The sequence below is a fragment of the Acromyrmex echinatior genome, chromosome 18 (genome assembly GCF_024713525.1).
Source record: "Acromyrmex echinatior isolate Ae372 chromosome 18, ASM2471352v2, whole genome shotgun sequence".
NCBI classification, from domain to species: Eukaryota; Metazoa; Arthropoda; class Insecta; order Hymenoptera; family Formicidae; genus Acromyrmex; species Acromyrmex echinatior.
Window position 1 is genome coordinate 768,686 of NC_141869.1, and position 18,092 is coordinate 786,777.

An 18,092-nucleotide genomic window follows, 5' to 3' on the forward strand; every position below is an offset into this window, starting at 1 on the left:
ATTAGACGCGAGTCACGCGAATCGATCGCGAAGTTTTCTACAACAGTGAATTTGAAGCGTTAATTGAAAAATGCCAAGCTCCAAATTGGCTGTCGCAACAATCTTGCGGATCGGCTTGCGTCATTTAATGTAAAACCAGTTTAACGCGCAACGCATGAAGGTAGACACTTTATAAAATAAACAATTTATTAATAAAATAATAATACATTTATCTATAACTTGCATCTGTCTTTTTATCGCTAGCTTTTGATTAGTAAGAGTGAAAATAATATAATATATCGTGTAATACAATTTATAAGTAGACGGATGTTGCAAGGTATAAGATTATAATTTCAATTATGCGATTAAGTTTAATTCAAATCGACAAATAATTCCCTACTTTCCGAGGTATAGATATAACGCGCACAATCATGCTACAAATTCGCTATACGCCAATAGTCTATTTGTACGCAGATTGTCCTCTCATAGTGTTCTCTGCTTATACGTTTAATGTACTCGTGTAATAATATATGTCATAGGCTGGTATCCATAATCAGATCTTATATTCAAGAGACAGTCTTAAGTACAGTCTTAAAAAGTTACAAACCAATCAGAGGACCGTATTAGCGTCTTAAGACATTACTTAAGACGATCTTGAAATAAGAACTGACTATGAATACTGGTCATAGTGTCAGCATAAGACTAGAAACATATAATATTCATGCTTTAACTTATCATTACACTCATCAGCTAAGGTACATTAATCGCTTAATAATGTACTAGGTAGCGGGAAAAGGAAGAACTCTTTATACCACTTAGAGATCTTATGTCACATGCCTGTATTGTGTTAGAGTAAACGGCGAAGAGAAGGATTTTGTAATAGTTACAACGCAAAACGGGGAGGTAAATCACATGATACACCTCCCATTAGTTCTCTGCATTTAAATCCTCGCATTAAATAGACATTTAACATTTCGCTAAAATAAATAGTAGCTCTGCATTTGACTTAAGATTAATAGCGATTAGATTCCCTTTACATGGCTAACAATGATTATCAATAGAAAAATAAAATATATTGTCCTTTTAAGCCAACAAATGTTACGCGGGTGTATATGTGTCTGTACGTGTACGTGTGTGTTTTGCACGTATATGTATATATCTATCGGCAACTGTCGAAAGGGAACAGTTTCCTCGCAGCAAGCATATTTCCGTAGTTATAATTCGTAAAGAAACGTTGCATTTTTGAGGATGGAAAACTTGACAACTTAATTTGTATGTTTGCACGGCTCATGCTATTGACTTTCTTATATCACATAAAGCAGAAGATAATTTGGGACTGTTACTTTATAAATTAGAATAACAAAATGTACAATAGTATACTTTATATCGAGCTTTATATACTTTCAAACAATTTTCTCTTCGGTTCGAATGAAACTACTTGGTGTTACCACTTAGCATACATTACAAGCAATCGTAAAATAATTAATAAGAAGCTTGAAATTTCTAATTAATTTTTTTTTTTTTTTTCGGAAGAGAAACTTTTATAACATGATTCCGATAAAACATATCGTTATTTGTAAACGAGCTTGCCAGAAACTCGTTATCTTGTTTAATCTATCTAGAAATAGTACAACACAAACTTAAACCATATTGTTTGTCACAATCTCATTGCAATTTTAAAAGAAAATATTTGCAATGATAAAAATCCGACGTATAGCATTCTGTTCCTCATGCGTGTAAAACGGATACGTTCTGCAAAACACTGTTTAGTGTAGTATTTATGCTTGTATACCCTAAGACAGATGTATAAGAGTTAAGATTTTGTGAAATATAATTGTGTAATTATACAATAATATTGTATATAACTTTCCATATATATCCGACCAATACTAAACAGATTCGAATAATCGTGGACCGTCCCAAATTAACAGTCGTAGTTTTTTTTTTTTTTTTTACTTTCAAGGGAGTATAATCTCGGACGATAAACTTTGGTATACCATCGCTCAAGCAGCACGCATATCCGATGAATGTATCGTGCGCGCGATCGTATATATCTGTCAAGTGTTCACCAGATATCCGAGCTGTATGTACAACCGGTTCTATGTCGAGTCATAGAAAAATAATTGCGACAATCGTGCGGCAACTGCTCCTACTATGAAAGTACAAACTATAGTATGTCGCGATATTAGAAAACTGGGTGTTCTCGTATAGACGCGGTTTTGATCGATAATTCACTCCCCATCGAATTCCGTTACTTCCGCTCATAAGCTCGCAAAAAAAAAAACACAATGGCTGCGTTCAGCAGAGAAAGTTTTGTTTAGGGAGCACTTTGCATTGATTGAATTATATTTTTATATTTTGAATTGAGGTAGAACCATTTCTCTATATTAAAAATATAATCCAAAGTGTAATTAATACAAAGTGTTTATTAAGCTGCTTTTTCTGTTTTTGTTGAACGCAGCCAATATAACATTTCGCAAAACTGACATCACCTTCATGTGTGTTATTGGAAAAAAGACGATATAAACTCTATCGTCTTCTTTTACAATATATATATATTTCTTGTAATGTAACTTAAAAAACTGGTGTTTTTTAGGGTTGAACTTCCTTGAAGAAGCACCATCGGCATTTCGTAAAATCGATTCGATTCACCAATTCGACGATGTAATCCAATTCGACAAATCGCAAGTACTAAACCCACCCGCATAAAACGCGCACTTATTGATTCGTTTTTGTCGTGCTCCGATTTCATTTACTATATAAGCATTTCTGTTCTCTTCCGGAACGAAAAATGACATCGGTCGTTTTGGTATCGAACCGAAGTCTCTTCTTTCCCATCTTCCCGTAAAACGCGTCGTTTCTCTTTTTCTCTCTTTCTCATCGCGCCATATATAAATATTAAAGTTGTATACACTCAATATAGATAAACGTTTCCGATATGATATATTAACAGTGAGCTAAGCACCGGGAAAGATTTCTTCAGATCGCGCGCGTACGGTTTTTATTTTTTCTACTTTATTGAAACTATATGTGGTCCTCTTCTTTGTTGCTCTGCGTCGCCGGCGTCGCCGGAGTAGGATCGTCATGAAACATCGGGTTCTTCACTTCCATCTCGCCCGTCTTTAACAAAGTATCGAAAGCCGCTCTTAAGATAATACTCAAAATTGAGACAGACATTTGAGATTCTGAATTCTGAAACAGGAATTATGATTCCTTGTATACGATACTCACAGATGCAAGTCCTGGGCATTCGTAAACGGTATAGTCACCCTCCTCATTCTCTTCATCGCTCTCCGCTTCCGAAAGGGAACCCGGATCCCTCGTTGCAGAAGTACGACTGCAGCAGATATTTGTTAAACGTTATTTTCAAAATAATATTCTCCTATTTCTAAGATTTTTATGAAATAGTGGATATCGTCAAGAAATATATGTTTATTTTTTAGCAATTATATTAATTATAGATATCATCTCTCTTATATAAGAATGACTACATCTAAATTAAACTCACTTTTCCATGGCAATAATTTGTTGTTTCTGATGTTGGAAGTGATACATCTGAGCAGACTGAGCGAGCCTCTGATCACCGGAAGGCGATACATCTTTGTTCGGTCCCGTCACACCGTAAGCAGGATATTCTATGTCCGCCGCAGCTTTCGCACCGCGTTGTAATCTGAAAAATATGATCCCGTAAAAAGAAAATGAAACGCTGTAAAGCAAGCTAAGCGATAAATTATTGTGATCGGCATTACCTGCACCACGTTAAACTAATCAATACTAAAGCAAACATCGCAGCTGCACTGCAACCGGCCACAATGGCTGAAAATGCATACGAAATATCACGTTGAATCGCGTTAATTGAAAAAAATCAGATAATTCTTTTACAATTCTCATTTCGTTTTAGTTGCTTACCAATAAAATAAATGTCATTGTTGAAGTCCTGATTTATGGGCACGCTCACCGGATGGTGCCCCGCAAGTCTATCCGGTTCCGGTACGTCGAGACTTGCGGTTAAATCCATCTCCTGCTTGACATTCCGCATGTCATCTTCATGTTTTACTAATGTTCGCTCTTTATTTGCAATTTTCTCCTCCTTCAAAGTCATCCTTGAATTGTCTTGCCAATCTAAATCATCTATGAAATGCACAAAAAAGAAAAAGTGTAATGCCATTTATAGTTTTTAAGAAAAAACAAAGAATAAAGACAGCTGATAGGAACTGTACTTGCCAACGGGTCAAAGTGATTTAAAAAGGGAAAGTTTAAAAAAAGAATGGATTAAATATAAGCGGAGTAATTATTGATGCTTGTATAGTCGTACAGTTGTTGTTATGACGTAATTTAATCCTTCCAAGACTTAATAATAATGTTAATGTGTAAAGGATAATGTTCTCAAATTCGATTTCGTAAAAGAAAATCATCGTATAAGAAAAATTAATTGTAAATAAAAAATGAATAATAATGAAATCATTTACACATCAGTAATCTTGAGATTTTTTAAAAGAAAAAAGTAAGAAAACGTATTTAAAAAATAATTTTTTTTTTAAATTGATATTTCTTCCATATTGATTACACATAAAAAAAGTTAAATAATAATTTCTTAAGAAATAGAAATAATTTCTTACTTATTTTTCGTTTTGCTCAATTATTTTATGTGTGTATGTGTGTGTGTGTGTGTGTGTGTGTGTGTATTTTTTTAAATCAAAATACCAAAAAGTTCTTGTCTAATTTTTCAAAGAAATATAGAATATCGTATGTGGATAGATATAAATTTATTAATAAATCTTGTATCCTTTTTAGAGTTGCAGGCATCAAAATTAAAAGCATTACTCTAAAGAATCCCAATGAAATCAATGGAACAAAGGAATTCACCTGACGAAAATGGTTCCTCGCCGTAGTATCTGGGATCATTCGGTTTCACCGCAAACGGGTGCTTCTCCTTGAGATTCGAGTCATCGAATTTATACGTGAATTCTGGTTCGGTCGCTCCCGATGCAGCTGCCGTTGCTGGATGTATAGGTGCTGCTTCCATTCCGCCCTCATGATGGAATGTTCCGTGATTGAAATCCATGTACTTTTTTTGGAAAGAGTCTAATGTGGACTCCATTGGATCTCTGTTCATATCGAAAATTTTCCCGTACCCGAGATCTTTGGAGAAACGGCCATCGTTTTCACTCGGCTGTTTCTCTTCGGAGTAAGTCGGACGCTTAAGATCCAGATTGAAATAAGATGAAAGGTAATTTGGTTCCGTAATTTGATTCTGACGATAAAAGTGCGTCAACCATTCCAGAAAATCCTTTCTATCGGACAGAAGTTTTAAAAGGACTTCGCGCTCTTCCTGATGATCCAGCAGACTGTTGTGCTTTTTATACATTGACGACAGAAACGTAGGCAGGTGCGACCGATGAAGACGCTGCTGAAGACGATGCGCCTCCAGATAACGGGCCAACTTCAGCGCAACATCTTCCGACGTTTCCGGGAGCGCATCTATGTAATGTCAGTTTGAGAAAATAGAAAATATATATTTCCGCATTTATAGATTCATACAATTCTCTAATTATCAGTTTTATTCTAATACTAATCAAGTCAAATTCTAATTCTAACATAAAATTCGCCTTCAGTAAAAAATGAGAGATAAGTTTTAATATATTAGCTTTAATCCAATAAATATTACGAACTAAGACAACGTGAATAGCGAACGTTAAATTGAAGTTGTATGTAATTTGAAATTATTATCACCGAGTTTCCTACCGCTTTCGTTATACATGTAATCGGGTTTCCTGTAGCCAACGATATGCTAGCATTCTACGATAACGCCCAGTATAATCATTTGTATGCTAGTTAAATCTTTTTAAGTATGTTGTGTGTTACGTACACATAAAATTTTACGCTTATATATAAATCATATTATATGTCAATTGGTCATCGGTAAGAATTGGAGCAAACTGTAATCGCATCACAAACAATCGCGCAATTTACTCTTGACCTTCAAGTCTTAATTACGCTTCGAGGACAGAAAATACTATAAACGATTATCGGATTATCCGTTCATAATTCTCATTTACAATATATCATAAAAAGATAGAATCTTTCGATGTTATAATATGAATATAATAAGTATATTTTTTATACTACATATATTCGAAAAATTTGAATTGTAAACTAAATATTTATTTAAGCATCGGAAAGAAATAAGATTCTAAAATCATCTCATATTATTTCGAATAATATTTCTCAGTAAAAAAAAAATATTCTTAATGATAAAGAGGTCACAAGATGATGATGGTTTATCATAAAAATGATAATAGTTGTTTTTTTTCTTTAAAATTCTGAATTGGTACTGTTATAGAAACAATTTTTTTTTAGATATATATGCTGTTTAAAAAACCTAGATCATCTTAGTACCGTTAAAACATTTTTTGCTCCTTAACATATTTTTTTCTTTGTTTATTTAAGCAAATATATTTGTGCGAAACAGTCAATCGATTATATTTTAACATTTAATTAATCAAGCCTTGCTAATTAAAAATAAAACATGACTATTTTCAAAGAGTTACAAGTGGGTCTTCTTCGTGTCATTCCCCTTGGAAACGTTGCCTCCTAAGGCCGTAGACTCTACCTTACTCACCCCGATAAAAGCTGAGCTCGCCAGTGGACAAGCTCAATAGGAGCGGCATTAACGTCAGCCAAGTGCAGCCCCGTTGAAGGAGCATCCTCTCGTCGTCGTCGTCACTGCTGTTGGTCGGCTGCTGAGGGCCCTGCACAGGTCTTATCGTTTCTCTATTCGCGTCTCCATATGCGAGAGAGCACGTCACTTCATTCAGGGCGGACAGCGAGCTTGCGCGATTAGTGCGGCTTCGCAATCAATAACGACCACCACACCGACTTTCACCCTCCCACATCAGCTTCGTCTTGTTCCGACGTTGCGCGAGTACTCCGCACCGCGTTCCTCGAGGACGCGCTTTTCCTCCTCTTCCGCCTCCTCTTTCTCCTCCTATTGTCGTATACTGCGCCGGCGATTAACATGGGCGCATTAGGTGTCATTAAGCAGCTGCCATGTACCCCCACTACTCTGTACACCCGCATCCACACATGTGAGGATTTGTTCCGTTTACAAGATTGCCGTGGTTCCGATTCATTTTGCCCGGACGTTCACCCTTTGATTCATCCGTTGAATATCGGTAGAATAGAAACGTTTCTCTGAGTTCATAATATATTTGATAATGCAAAGTTTGTTAATTGTATATTTCAATGGTGAATGCTGATGGACCTGTTATGCTCCAGAACTATTGAGAGTAAAAAAATATTGTCAAATATTAATGATAACGTCGAGACATTTTTTAATTTATATTTTGGATTTAAATGTTTAATAAGGAAATGATACATGCCTAAATGTCGTTCTTAAAACACAACGTTTCATTTCGTAACAATTATTTATTTAGTCGAGATACAGATAATCGAAATAAAAATCATCACATCAGTCCTTAATGTTTTTGATACGGTCTCATCCTTTTGATTCCTTTGAAATCCTTTGATTTATAAATTATATCAATTCACTATTTATTTACAGATAGTCGTAATCTTTAATCACATCGATGAACTAACACATCTAATTAACATGTCACATAAATGATTCGACACCTTATATCCAAAGAATGTCAAAATTCTCATATTTTTATATTCTCTGCTTTTGTCAATTTGATTATTCATCATAATTGTAAACAAAATAATAAGGCGGTACAAAACAATCAATTTAGCTATAAATGTAACTATGCCAAATCGATGATCACACCGCTTTAATTGTTGTCCAACAGAGACTCGTCCGTTACGAGCAATCGAATCGGCTTGCGTTTTTCTTCTATATTTTGCTTTCGCCTGCGATTTATTACGCCGTCGGAAGCGTCCATCATTCGCAATATTTGTGTTTGGTCCGAGCAGTCCACTGGTGCAACCGAGATATCCCGTACTGCTCTAAATTTGCCACAATTGTTCAAATGCTCGTTTTCTAAGCGGAAGAAGTTCCACACGAAACGTCTGTCAAGAAAACATATAAATTATGACGATGACCCAGTTTTTTTTAATCATCATAATAATAATATATATGTATATAATATATATTGTAATATATATTGTAGAATTAATATACATTTATAAAAACTTCATATGAAATTCACTATGAATACCCTGAAAACTTTTCTCATAATTTTTAAACGAATTTAAACATTTTTCAAAAATATTCAGAAATATTTGGAAAGTTTACATCTTCTCTTAGAATTTTTCATACAATTGAATTCTGAAATATTCTGAAATTTCTCATCTCATAATTTTTAAAAAATATTTTTTTAATTTTTTATATTTTATAACATTTCATCAGAAATTATACTTACAAAAAAATCTTAGAAATCTTACGATATTTCATAATTAACATATTTGAAAAATTCTGAAAAAAGAAATAGATTCTCTGACAAAATGTTCCAATTCGTATAAAAAATATGAGAAAATTATAAAATTATGTAAAAATTTTGAAAAATTATAAAGAGATTCTGAAAAATTATATGAAAAATTCTGAGAAAAATGTTCACTAGGGCGTGCAAACAATTGCATAATGTCGTGCATCCAATAATCAAACAATATTATACAGTAAAAAAAATATAATAGTATTTTTGAATTTAAACAATAAACAAAAAATATATATAATATATAAACATAAGTAAAAAATTAAAATAAAGAGACAAATTACAACGTATCAGACATCGTGATCATGGGTCTTCATCATCATTGTCATCTTCGCTATCGTCATTCTCGTTTACACTATCCATCAGATGGATTACGTTATCTTCATCGCGTCTGATGGGCCCTATGGAGATATCACGCACCGCTCGGAACTTGCCTACGTTGTATAGATGTTCGTTCTCCAGTCGAAAGTAATTCCACACGAACCTTCTAGCGACTTATTAGTAAGGCACATTGATAAGCGATTAGATTGGCCAGTCTATCGTCGATTAAGTCGCTGCTTTTAACTTTTGACAATCAATTATTTCGTTACAGAGTACAAACGACATTACTCACTGAAGATAATTTTGAGCGCGAATAATTGATTCTTAATTACATGTCAATATTTTAGATCAATCTAAATTTAAAAATAATTTTTTTTTTAATTTATTAATTTCATTTTTTTATTTATAAATTATGGGAATAAAATCTAAACAACTCGTTTTCAAGTTCACATATAATGTTTTTGAGTTTTGCTTTTAAAGTATTGAGACATTTAAGAATTATGTGTGTATAGTGTGCGTGCAAATCATAAACTTAAATATTAACACTTTATTAAGCATAACATAACAACGATAAAAATCGACGACTTGCAATCATTGAGCTAGTACAATTATTTTTCAATTTCAATATATTCTCTACGTGCATTCAATATTAAAATACGAATATAAATATATTTACCTGAAAACTTCTAATGGGGCAACTATAGAAACCATAAGGTCCGCGTGTATATAACCCATTTCTGTTAGAGACAAAGAAAATGCCCATCCAAATCGCAAGATAAAATCTTCAACCATTGCAAAGTAGTAATAATACTGCAAAATGGAAATGCAGAATGGGCTGTGATGAATCGTTAATTAAATAAACAGTTAATACATTAGTTGTCATCAATATTATTAATATCTGTGCATATAATATAATAGAATTTAATATGGAAAAAACATACAGGTGATGAATAAACTATCTCTTCTCTGAGAAACTTATTTTCCCCAGCACTGCTATCGAAAAGACCCCAATCCAATTTTACATCCCAAGTGTACGTAAAACAGGAACTCACTACACTGACTGTCAGCCATAAGTAAAAGTAGGGATTCTCAGTAGACAGTGCGTAGTATTCTATTTAATAGTACAATTAGTTGAGTTAAAAAATAGACAATACTTAATTCAAATTATTTAAGCGAAGTACTTACTCTTGTTTGTTAAGTGCAAATAAGCGAAAATAACCACGAAGAAGCTTGTTGCATACTTGACTGCATTTAAGAGATGTGGAAAGGTCTCTTTCGTATCTCGATAACGCCTGAGACATTGTGCAAATCGAAACCACGCCGGTAAACATACCACAAACGGTCTCATCGATAGTTCACGCATTATACAGGTGTCTGTATCTATTCAAAAAAGAGAAATATGGATATTGAATATTGATTATAGATATAAATACAAATATAAGGAGGAGGAAGTTCATAGTATGAAAAAGTTATGTACAATAACTAGTGTAGCATAAATGATTCGTTGTATCTATATAATTAATTACTGACCTGTAACGTCGGTCCAAGAAGAATTCTGGATATAGAAACAGACAAAATATTGAAAGTCTAGAAAGACTGTATGAAGAGAATTGAGTTGATCAGCGAGCCAAAAATCCGCGAATCCCACATAAAAAAACGGTGCGCAAAAAACGCGACCCAGAACGCGCAGCGTCCAAAATCTTGCCTCGTGTCGTAAAGTCTTGGTAGGATTGAATAAGAACAGTGCCAATAGCGCATAAAACAGCATCTATAAAAAGCTACAGTTAATTCCTTGAGAATTGTTTACACTATGAAGAATTAATTACTCGTCATATTTTAAATTTTTTACAATACTCTTAAAATAAATATTTTAGAGTGGTAACACACACTTATATAGAAATACGCGTGACCTTACTGGTTGAACAAATGGTGGTATACCCAACGTATCGCTGTATAGAAAACCCAAAATGGACATGGACCAAACTAGACCGAGTATGGTTGCCATTTCGATGATATGCTGAAATTACAATACATGAATTTTGCGACATCAATAATCTATTTTTAATTATAAGATGTTAATACAATTTCAATTAAAATTAATATATAGGATAAAAGCGAACAAAGAACGACAAACATCATACTAGTTAATAATAATTTAAATTTTGTTTATTACAGTTATGAGGAGACATATATTTATTAATAATATAAGAACTATTTAAAATTCTGTACAACTAAATAAAATACTAAAATTAGTATTATCTTAATATAACTGTAATCTAAAATATTGATTTTATCTGTCATAAAACCTGTTCTGACAAATGATTGCGTGGATCAAGTTCGAATATCAGCACATGATTTACGCCAGAAGATCTCCAGCCATAAACATTAATTCCCATCAAAAAGAGGAATTCTATCATAAGAAGTGGCCCACGATAAATTCGACATAATACCTTCCAGTTATCCTTTTTTTTATATCGCATAGCTAAAAAATTAAAGTCAATGTAATGCAAATAAAAGGGAAAAAATTTTTATTCTGCTTACCGGATAATATCACAGCTATAAAAAGTATGACAAAAGCACCGGAAAAAAGACCGACTTTAAATGTAATCCAAGGAGAGAGCTGTTCTCCGAGTGGAGGTACTCTGAGCCGTTTCATGGCTCTTTGACGATCGCCATGCTCCAGATCTCGAGTGACTACAGCCTCGGTCTCTACAATCAATCTATCTATATCCTTCCGTGTATGGAAAATCGCCGTATCAACGTGTTCTGCGCGCCATTTGCCACCAAAGTCTACATTCAGAAGCTACAAAATATCATTACTTTATACATATCTCTTCATATTTTTTCTTATTTATTTGTGTTTCTCGAACATATGCAATTCATAATTTTTTTTTTATTCTACATTTAAATTAATTGTATACATAAATTGCAAACGTAAAGTTAAATAAATCTACATACTTTGTCATGTTTCTTCAAAATTTTTCGGAATCCAGTAAAATTCAAGTCTTGGTAATTTTGAAGTAGAATAAGAAAAAGGTAGAATTCGGAGAAGGCTAATTTTAACTCTTGAAGTTTGCGTGCCGATACCGGCTTTTTGTGAAGAATATGACTGCGGTAGCGTGCCTTACGACTTAGTGCATCCTCAGAAACTGATAAAATCTCGCTTAGTTCGTTGTTAAGTGTGGCAAATCTACGTGTAGCTTCTGCTAACTTTTCTGAAAATAGAACATGCTTTTCATTCATTTTGCACTTAAATAATTATTATGTTAGATAAAAGTATTTCAAATGTCAATTGAACTTACCAGAATAGAAGGTATTTATTTTTGTCAGTTCCTTATCGCAATAATGGAAAAACTTCTCATCAAACTTGCTGTAGAAGCTATCTAAAACGTATGGTTCGCTTACATCTGCGGATGGAGCCTGCTCTACTGCAGCATACAGCAAAGCCTTCATTTCCTGTGTATTATTACATGACACAAAGTATTATGTAAATTTCTTGCAATTAGTTGACACAATAAATGTTAAAATACAGGAAAAGATAAAAATAAAATAAAGATTGCAATCGCTTAAATAATAAAAATAACTACTATTGTATATATAAAACATGCAAAAAATACATGTATACAAAAATAAAACGGAATGTAAAAGAAAAATATATACACTGTATATAGAATTTTTCAATATTGAAAGCACACCTCGTAGTTGATATACTGTTTTCTCCATTCCGGTGTGATGTGAGCGCTTAGATGTTCCGCGAATTTCATGGTGAGGAAGAAAAGATAGAGGAGGAAGAAGAGGACGTCGTGTCAGCGATTACACGACGAATCTACGTAAACAGGATACTTGAATTGACATATACTCATCAAGATCGTATCGAATTATTTTTAAAGCCCTAGATTCATCAGGCAACGCATGTTTCGCAGGTATTATGTACTTGTAGGTTATGTCGCGTCATAACCTATGCGCGGTTTCTTTACAAAACTGGCGCAATAACCAAGACTTTTTCGCAGCGTTGTTACAAGATATTACAAATTGTTTTTATATACACCGTTGTGTTTTCTATTTAAAAATGAAGAAAATTTCTTGTGAAGGTTATGAAACATAGTAAACAATGTGTGTATCATATATTGCACATACATTTCAAAATATTTTCTCTTGTTTCCGTACAGTACATTCAAGTATTTTATTGAGAAATTGGAAGAGGAACGTAAATTGATTGTTAGATCGTAAACGTAATTCTTTCAAATGTAAATATGGTAAAGTTAATTGTACCAAGAGTGTGTTGCATAAAATTTACGTCTTTACGTTATGTAAGTACGATATGATGTCTATAAATTGAATTTATATATATTTAAAAGAATTGATATGCTAATGAGATCTTTATTCAGTTTTCAGCAAAATCAAAAGCTGTACTTAGTGATACAGTATTTACTTCAGTCTCTAATAATGAAATCAAATATAGGCATCATCCAGGTATAGTTATTCCTAAAACACCAGTGTTTCCACAATGGGCAATAAAAGAAATACAAAGTATCTTAAAAGGTATAAATTATACAATGCATACATATTTAGTTCTTACATTTAAAATATTTATAGAATATTTTTATATTGTTGTTAATTACTATTTTCTAATACTATACTTCTAGAGAGACAAATAAAGTTGAAAGAAATTAAAGAGAGTACAAAGAAATTAATACATCACTTGAATAAACGTCATCCACCATTAGAACAACATGAATTACCAGCAAAATTTCAGAAAGTAGAAGAGCATTTGAATATTAATAACCATGGTGAAAAGATATCGATAGAGGATATAAATTTCCATAAAGATAGAAAGTCCAGGATGATTTTGAAACAAAATGTTTATAACTGGCAACCAATACACTTCGATAAACTCACTTCCCTGACGTACCTGGTCAGCAGAAGCGTTCAGAATTATGCGGTTTTATGTAAAATTTTCAACGAAATTAAATTTCGCGACAAGGATTTCAGACCACAAACATTGTTTGATTTTGGCTCTGGTGTTGGCACAGTCATGTGGTAAATGTAAAAATCAACTATATTGGATGATTTGAAAAATCTAGAATATTTAATACAAGATTGATTAATATAACATTAAGGAATCTTTTTTTTTTTATTCTATAGGGCAGCATCTGAGATTTGGTCGAAAACGTTAAAAGAATACTTTTGTGTTGAAATATCGGAATTCATGATTGAATTGTCGGAAAGATTAGCGAAAGCTGCCGAGCCAAAGATCAAAGAAGTTTTTCATCGTCAATATTTTCCTATCTCGATGAATGTAAGAGTAATATAAAATATTATACACATTAAAGTTTTTGTTCAGAAAATATATATAATTTGATATATCTCCGTTATTTTTTAGCAAACATACGATATCGTAGTGAGCGCGTATACTTTGTTTGAATTGCCGGGTATGGAATCACGTATCGACGCAATATTAAAACTTTGGGCAAAGACTAACAATTACCTGATTATTGTAGAAGAAGGAACCAATGCAGGTTTCAAAGTAGGCATATTCAGTATGATTTTACTTTACTACATATATTTTGTAAAATTCTCATCCTTGTTCTTTTTTTTTTTTGAAAGCTAGTAAATGAAGCACGAGATTTCGTTCTCAAATACGCAAATTCAAAACGTAGACGTGAAACGCAATTTGCTCATGTTTTCTCACCTGTAAGTATTAGGTAAGAAATCCGAACATGATGCATTGATTGTCTCTTAAATCTGTTATATTATTGTTGCAATTTAGTGTCCACATGATTTGAAGTGTCCAAGATTTGCCACCGACAATACTCCGTGCAATTTAAGCGTTTTTTATCACCCGTTGCAATTTTTGGGCGGTCGGCAACACAAATCAGAGCTATATTCTTATGTTGTGTTAAAGAAAAGTAAGTAAGGTTGAAAAATAAAAATAACATAAACAAAATTGTTATTTAAATCACGTCTTATAAAAGACACGATAGAAATTATATATTGGCACTAATTATTAAGTTTTATCGAGATGTTACGTATATCCTTTCCAATACAAAAATACAAAATATATTTCTTTTTACAGGCAAACGTCCTGAGAATGATGAGCAATGGCCAAGGATCGTGCGAGCTATACTAAAACGTTCTAATCACACGATCTGTCGCATGTGCACCAACAGTGGAGAATTGAAAGAGGAGATATTTACAAAATACAAGCATGGAAAGTATGTATCTATTAAATTGTGTTTGCGTATACAATTACATGAAATCTTTTTATTACCAGACATATGTACCGTTGTGCAAGAGAGAGTGAATGGGGCGATAGATTACCTCTGCATTATGAACAACAACAAGAAAATTTAGAAGAAACTAAAACAGTTACTAAAACGGCTACTGAAAATGAGAATACATTGAATGAGGAAATAAAGTTTCATTAAACATTTATTTTTGTTGTTTTTTTATTTTATATATACATGTATATATATATATATATATATATATATATATATATATCTCTTAAATCTTTTATTATATATATATATATATATATATATATATCTTTATTAAATAAATATAGATTTGAGATAACGATAAAAATTTCAACTTATTTAGGAATAAATAATAATTTACATATATTGTTATAATAAAGCAATAATTCTATAATATTAATAAGACTCATACGAATATCAATTCATTAATATTAATTTAAATGCGCAGCTATTCGAGCCGCGCTGGATATTATTTGCGAATTTTTTTAATAAAATAATTTATTAATGTATTAGGTGTTGGAATTAATTCGTAGCGTTTTACAAGTGATGGGAAGTACTTTCATTAATGTATTTTTTAATGCTCATGTGAAATAAATAACATTCTTTCATTAAAAAACGCTACGAATTAATTCCAACACCTAATAATAACTATAAACGTTTCGACCTTTTAAACTTGATCATCTTCAGTGATCTTATTCTAATAAATTCTAGTCAATACCTAATGTTTTATATTCACAATCTTTCTTACGTACATAATATTAAAATCAATCCAAAAAATTCATGTTCTCAAATGTATAGTATATAATATTTTTATTTTATATCGTGTTAAATGATCTCTTTAAATTCATTTGAACTGTCCAATTCAAGGTTGTATGATTTTTTAGTCATAGTCATGAATAATTAAGGATTGAATATTTATAGGAACATAATCAGCAAGTTTAATATTTCAATATATTAGGTGTTGGAATTAATTCGTAGCGTTTTTAAATGAAAGAATGTTATTTATTTCACATGAGCATTAAAAAATACATTAATGAAAGTACTTCCCATCACTTGTAAAACGCTACGAATTAATTCCAACACCTAATAACAAATTTGATTTATAAATCGAACATAAAAAAAGGAGCATGAAACTATAATACTGGATATTGTGTAAAATTTAATAATTCATTATATTAAAAAATCTTTAGACGTTTCGGCCACAATTTGTCATCTTTAATAAAATCTAATCATCAATCAAATATTAATAAAACGCAGAATTTACGTATATCTGACATTAAATTCAACCGTCGTATAATATAAATATATATGAATATGTTCTTTCATCTTGTGAAAGTGCATCATACAACATTGTTGTAGCGCCAATTATCATATGGCAAGTTATGTAGAACAACAATTTCAGGTTTTATTTAAAAATTAAACTATCGTTATCTTCTAATCAATTTTATGAGGATTGAATCGTTACCTATTTTACAAACAAAATGAATCAAGCACTTTCCTCACGCAGATGGAAATTCCGTCGTGACATGATGTATGATTATTTCAAAAGTGCTTGATTATATCGTATACCGTTATATATATATATATATATATATATATATATATATATATATATGTCAAAAGTTTAGATTGTTCCAGAATTATTTTTAAGTATGAGAGAGATCTTTCCTTAGGAAAGGCAGATAAACATCAGGCAAACCTTCAGTGTCACTTTGCTTATTAATACTACTTATTTGATTTTTTATGTATATCATTTCAGAAATTCTTTTTTTAAATAACGATTGTTCTGTATCTAAAATTCTAATATTATCCCAATCCAATTCGTGCATCTCATTCATTTGGTGGCGTGAAACTACTGACATCTCAGAGATGGATCTTCTTATGTCAACCTTATGTTCTTTGATTCGAATTTTTAATTTCCTTTTTGTTTGGCCAACATAAGAAGACTCACATCTAGACAATTTATCTTATAAACTACAATGGTCCTCATTACAAACACGAACTTTTCCAGTTTTAAATCTATTAAGTTTATTTATAGGTTTGTAAGCAATATTAAAGCCTATATGATAAATTTTTCCGATACTTTATTTAAATATGGTATTATAAAAAACTTTTTCTTTAAATTAGAATTAGAATCGTTTTCATTATTATTACACTCATTATATGTATATCTATGTATATCATTATATATATATACATATCATATTTTTATCTAAATTAGTTCTATTTTCTAAAATTTTAATTCTGTTTTTTATTGTTGAAAAAATGAATTCAAGAGGATAACCATTCATTAACAGAGTATTCATTAACTAAGAAATATTTTTTTCTTGAAATTTTGGATGGAATAAAAACAATATTCTGTCTAATTGCCCGATGATTACACCGCTTTTATGCACTAATGGATGATTCGAATAATAATTCAAATATCTTCCTGAATTAGTAGATTTTTTATAAATATCGAAGATTCTTCTTTCTTGTCTCATTAGTTTAACATCTAAAAAATTAATGCCATTTTCGTCGCCAAAGTCTACTGTAAACCTTAATTTTTCATGATACGAATTAAAAAATTCCAGGACATTCCTAACTTTATCTTTATGCATGAACAATACAATGTCATCAACATAACGGAAATAAAAAGACGAAACAATATTATTGGTCGTAATAATTTCTTGTTCTAAGTCTTGTAGAACAATATTCGTGTAGAGGACAATGGAGAGCCCATTGGCACGTCAAAAATCTGTTTAAATATTTTTTTGTCAAATTTAAAAAATGTAGAGTTAATTATAATCATAATTGCTTTTACAAACTCATGGATAGGAATCGAAGTCTTATTTTCAATCAGGTTCCACCTACGTTCAATACTCTTTAATACTAAATCGGTCGGAATGTTCGTGTACATCGAAATCACATCAAATGATATAATAAATTATTATCAATTACCCTTCCATTGAACTTATTCACAATATCAAAACTATTTTTGACATACCTAAAATTTTTTTTATTACTATTATCTATATCTTTTAAGAAAGTCGCTAATAGATAAAAGGCACTGTTTATACAACTAACTATTATTCTCAGCGGA

The 18,092-nt window shown here is 31.6% G+C and overlaps 3 protein-coding genes across 7 annotated transcripts; 1 reads left to right on the forward strand and 2 right to left on the reverse strand.

The window, feature by feature from the left end:
- Window positions 1–168: 168 nt before the first annotated feature.
- On the reverse strand, window positions 169–7,240 carry LOC105150550 (uncharacterized). Its single transcript, XM_011063714.2, has 7 exons — window positions 6,602–7,240; window positions 4,846–5,460; window positions 3,889–4,110; window positions 3,729–3,795; window positions 3,488–3,649; window positions 3,211–3,316; window positions 169–3,099 (listed from the first exon to the last, which is right to left on the reverse strand). Exons 1-7 carry the CDS (start codon window positions 6,684–6,686, stop codon window positions 3,004–3,006), a joined length of 1,353 nt encoding a protein of 450 aa, XP_011062016.2. The 5' UTR covers window positions 6,687–7,240; the 3' UTR covers window positions 169–3,003.
- A 147-nt stretch (window positions 7,241–7,387) lies between these two features.
- On the reverse strand, window positions 7,388–12,585 carry LOC105150552 (solute carrier family 53 member 1). Of its 5 annotated transcripts, none has more exons than XR_015548143.1 (12): window positions 12,446–12,585; window positions 12,053–12,206; window positions 11,709–11,965; window positions 11,292–11,553; window positions 11,057–11,232; window positions 10,666–10,767; window positions 10,281–10,518; window positions 9,936–10,130; window positions 9,692–9,861; window positions 9,427–9,560; window positions 8,864–8,923; window positions 7,824–8,007 (listed from the first exon to the last, which is right to left on the reverse strand). XR_015548143.1 is itself a non-coding variant. In XM_011063717.2 (11 exons), exons 1-11 carry the CDS (start codon window positions 12,512–12,514, stop codon window positions 7,770–7,772), a joined length of 1,995 nt encoding a protein of 664 aa, XP_011062019.1. In that variant the 5' UTR covers window positions 12,515–12,585; the 3' UTR covers window positions 7,388–7,769. The 5 variants fall into 5 exon arrangements, 2 of the variants coding, with proteins under 2 accessions (XP_011062019.1, XP_087271749.1); XR_846741.2 differs by having other exon boundaries at window positions 8,714–8,923; XR_015548144.1 differs by having other exon boundaries at window positions 8,714–8,993.
- A 336-nt stretch (window positions 12,586–12,921) lies between these two features.
- Window positions 12,922–15,185, forward strand: LOC105150551 (ribosome assembly protein METTL17, mitochondrial). Its single transcript, XM_011063715.2, has 9 exons — window positions 12,922–13,060; window positions 13,139–13,292; window positions 13,397–13,790; window positions 13,896–14,049; window positions 14,134–14,277; window positions 14,358–14,444; window positions 14,521–14,659; window positions 14,827–14,965; window positions 15,025–15,185. Exons 1-9 carry the CDS (start codon window positions 13,004–13,006, stop codon window positions 15,176–15,178), a joined length of 1,422 nt encoding a protein of 473 aa, XP_011062017.1. The 5' UTR covers window positions 12,922–13,003; the 3' UTR covers window positions 15,179–15,185.
- The last annotated feature ends 2,907 nt before the right edge of the window (window positions 15,186–18,092 follow it).

Coding starts and splice junctions, on each gene's coding strand:
- LOC105150550 (XM_011063714.2), bottom strand. CDS start 6,686: ATGCTCCTTCAACGGGGCTGCACTTGGCTGACGTTAATGCCGCTCCTA. Junction 5,461..6,601: donor CGAGCTCAGCTTTTATCGGG/GTGAGTAAGGTA, acceptor GACATTACATAG/ATGCGCTCCCGGAAACGTCG. Junction 3,317..3,487: donor CAAATTATTGCCATGGAAAA/GTGAGTTTAATT, acceptor TATCTGCTGCAG/TCGTACTTCTGCAACGAGGG.
- LOC105150552 (XM_011063717.2), bottom strand. CDS start 12,514: ATGAAATTCGCGGAACATCTAAGCGCTCACATCACACCGGAATGGAGA. Junction 10,519..10,665: donor TACCACCATTTGTTCAACCA/GTAAGGTCACGC, acceptor AGCTTTTTATAG/ATGCTGTTTTATGCGCTATT. Junction 9,862..9,935: donor TTTGCACTTAACAAACAAGA/GTAAGTACTTCG, acceptor ACTATTAAATAG/AATACTACGCACTGTCTACT.
- LOC105150551 (XM_011063715.2), top strand. CDS start 13,004: ATGGTAAAGTTAATTGTACCAAGAGTGTGTTGCATAAAATTTACGTCT. Junction 13,293..13,396: donor AATACAAAGTATCTTAAAAG/GTATAAATTATA, acceptor CTATACTTCTAG/AGAGACAAATAAAGTTGAAA. Junction 14,660..14,826: donor TTATGTTGTGTTAAAGAAAA/GTAAGTAAGGTT, acceptor TTCTTTTTACAG/GCAAACGTCCTGAGAATGAT.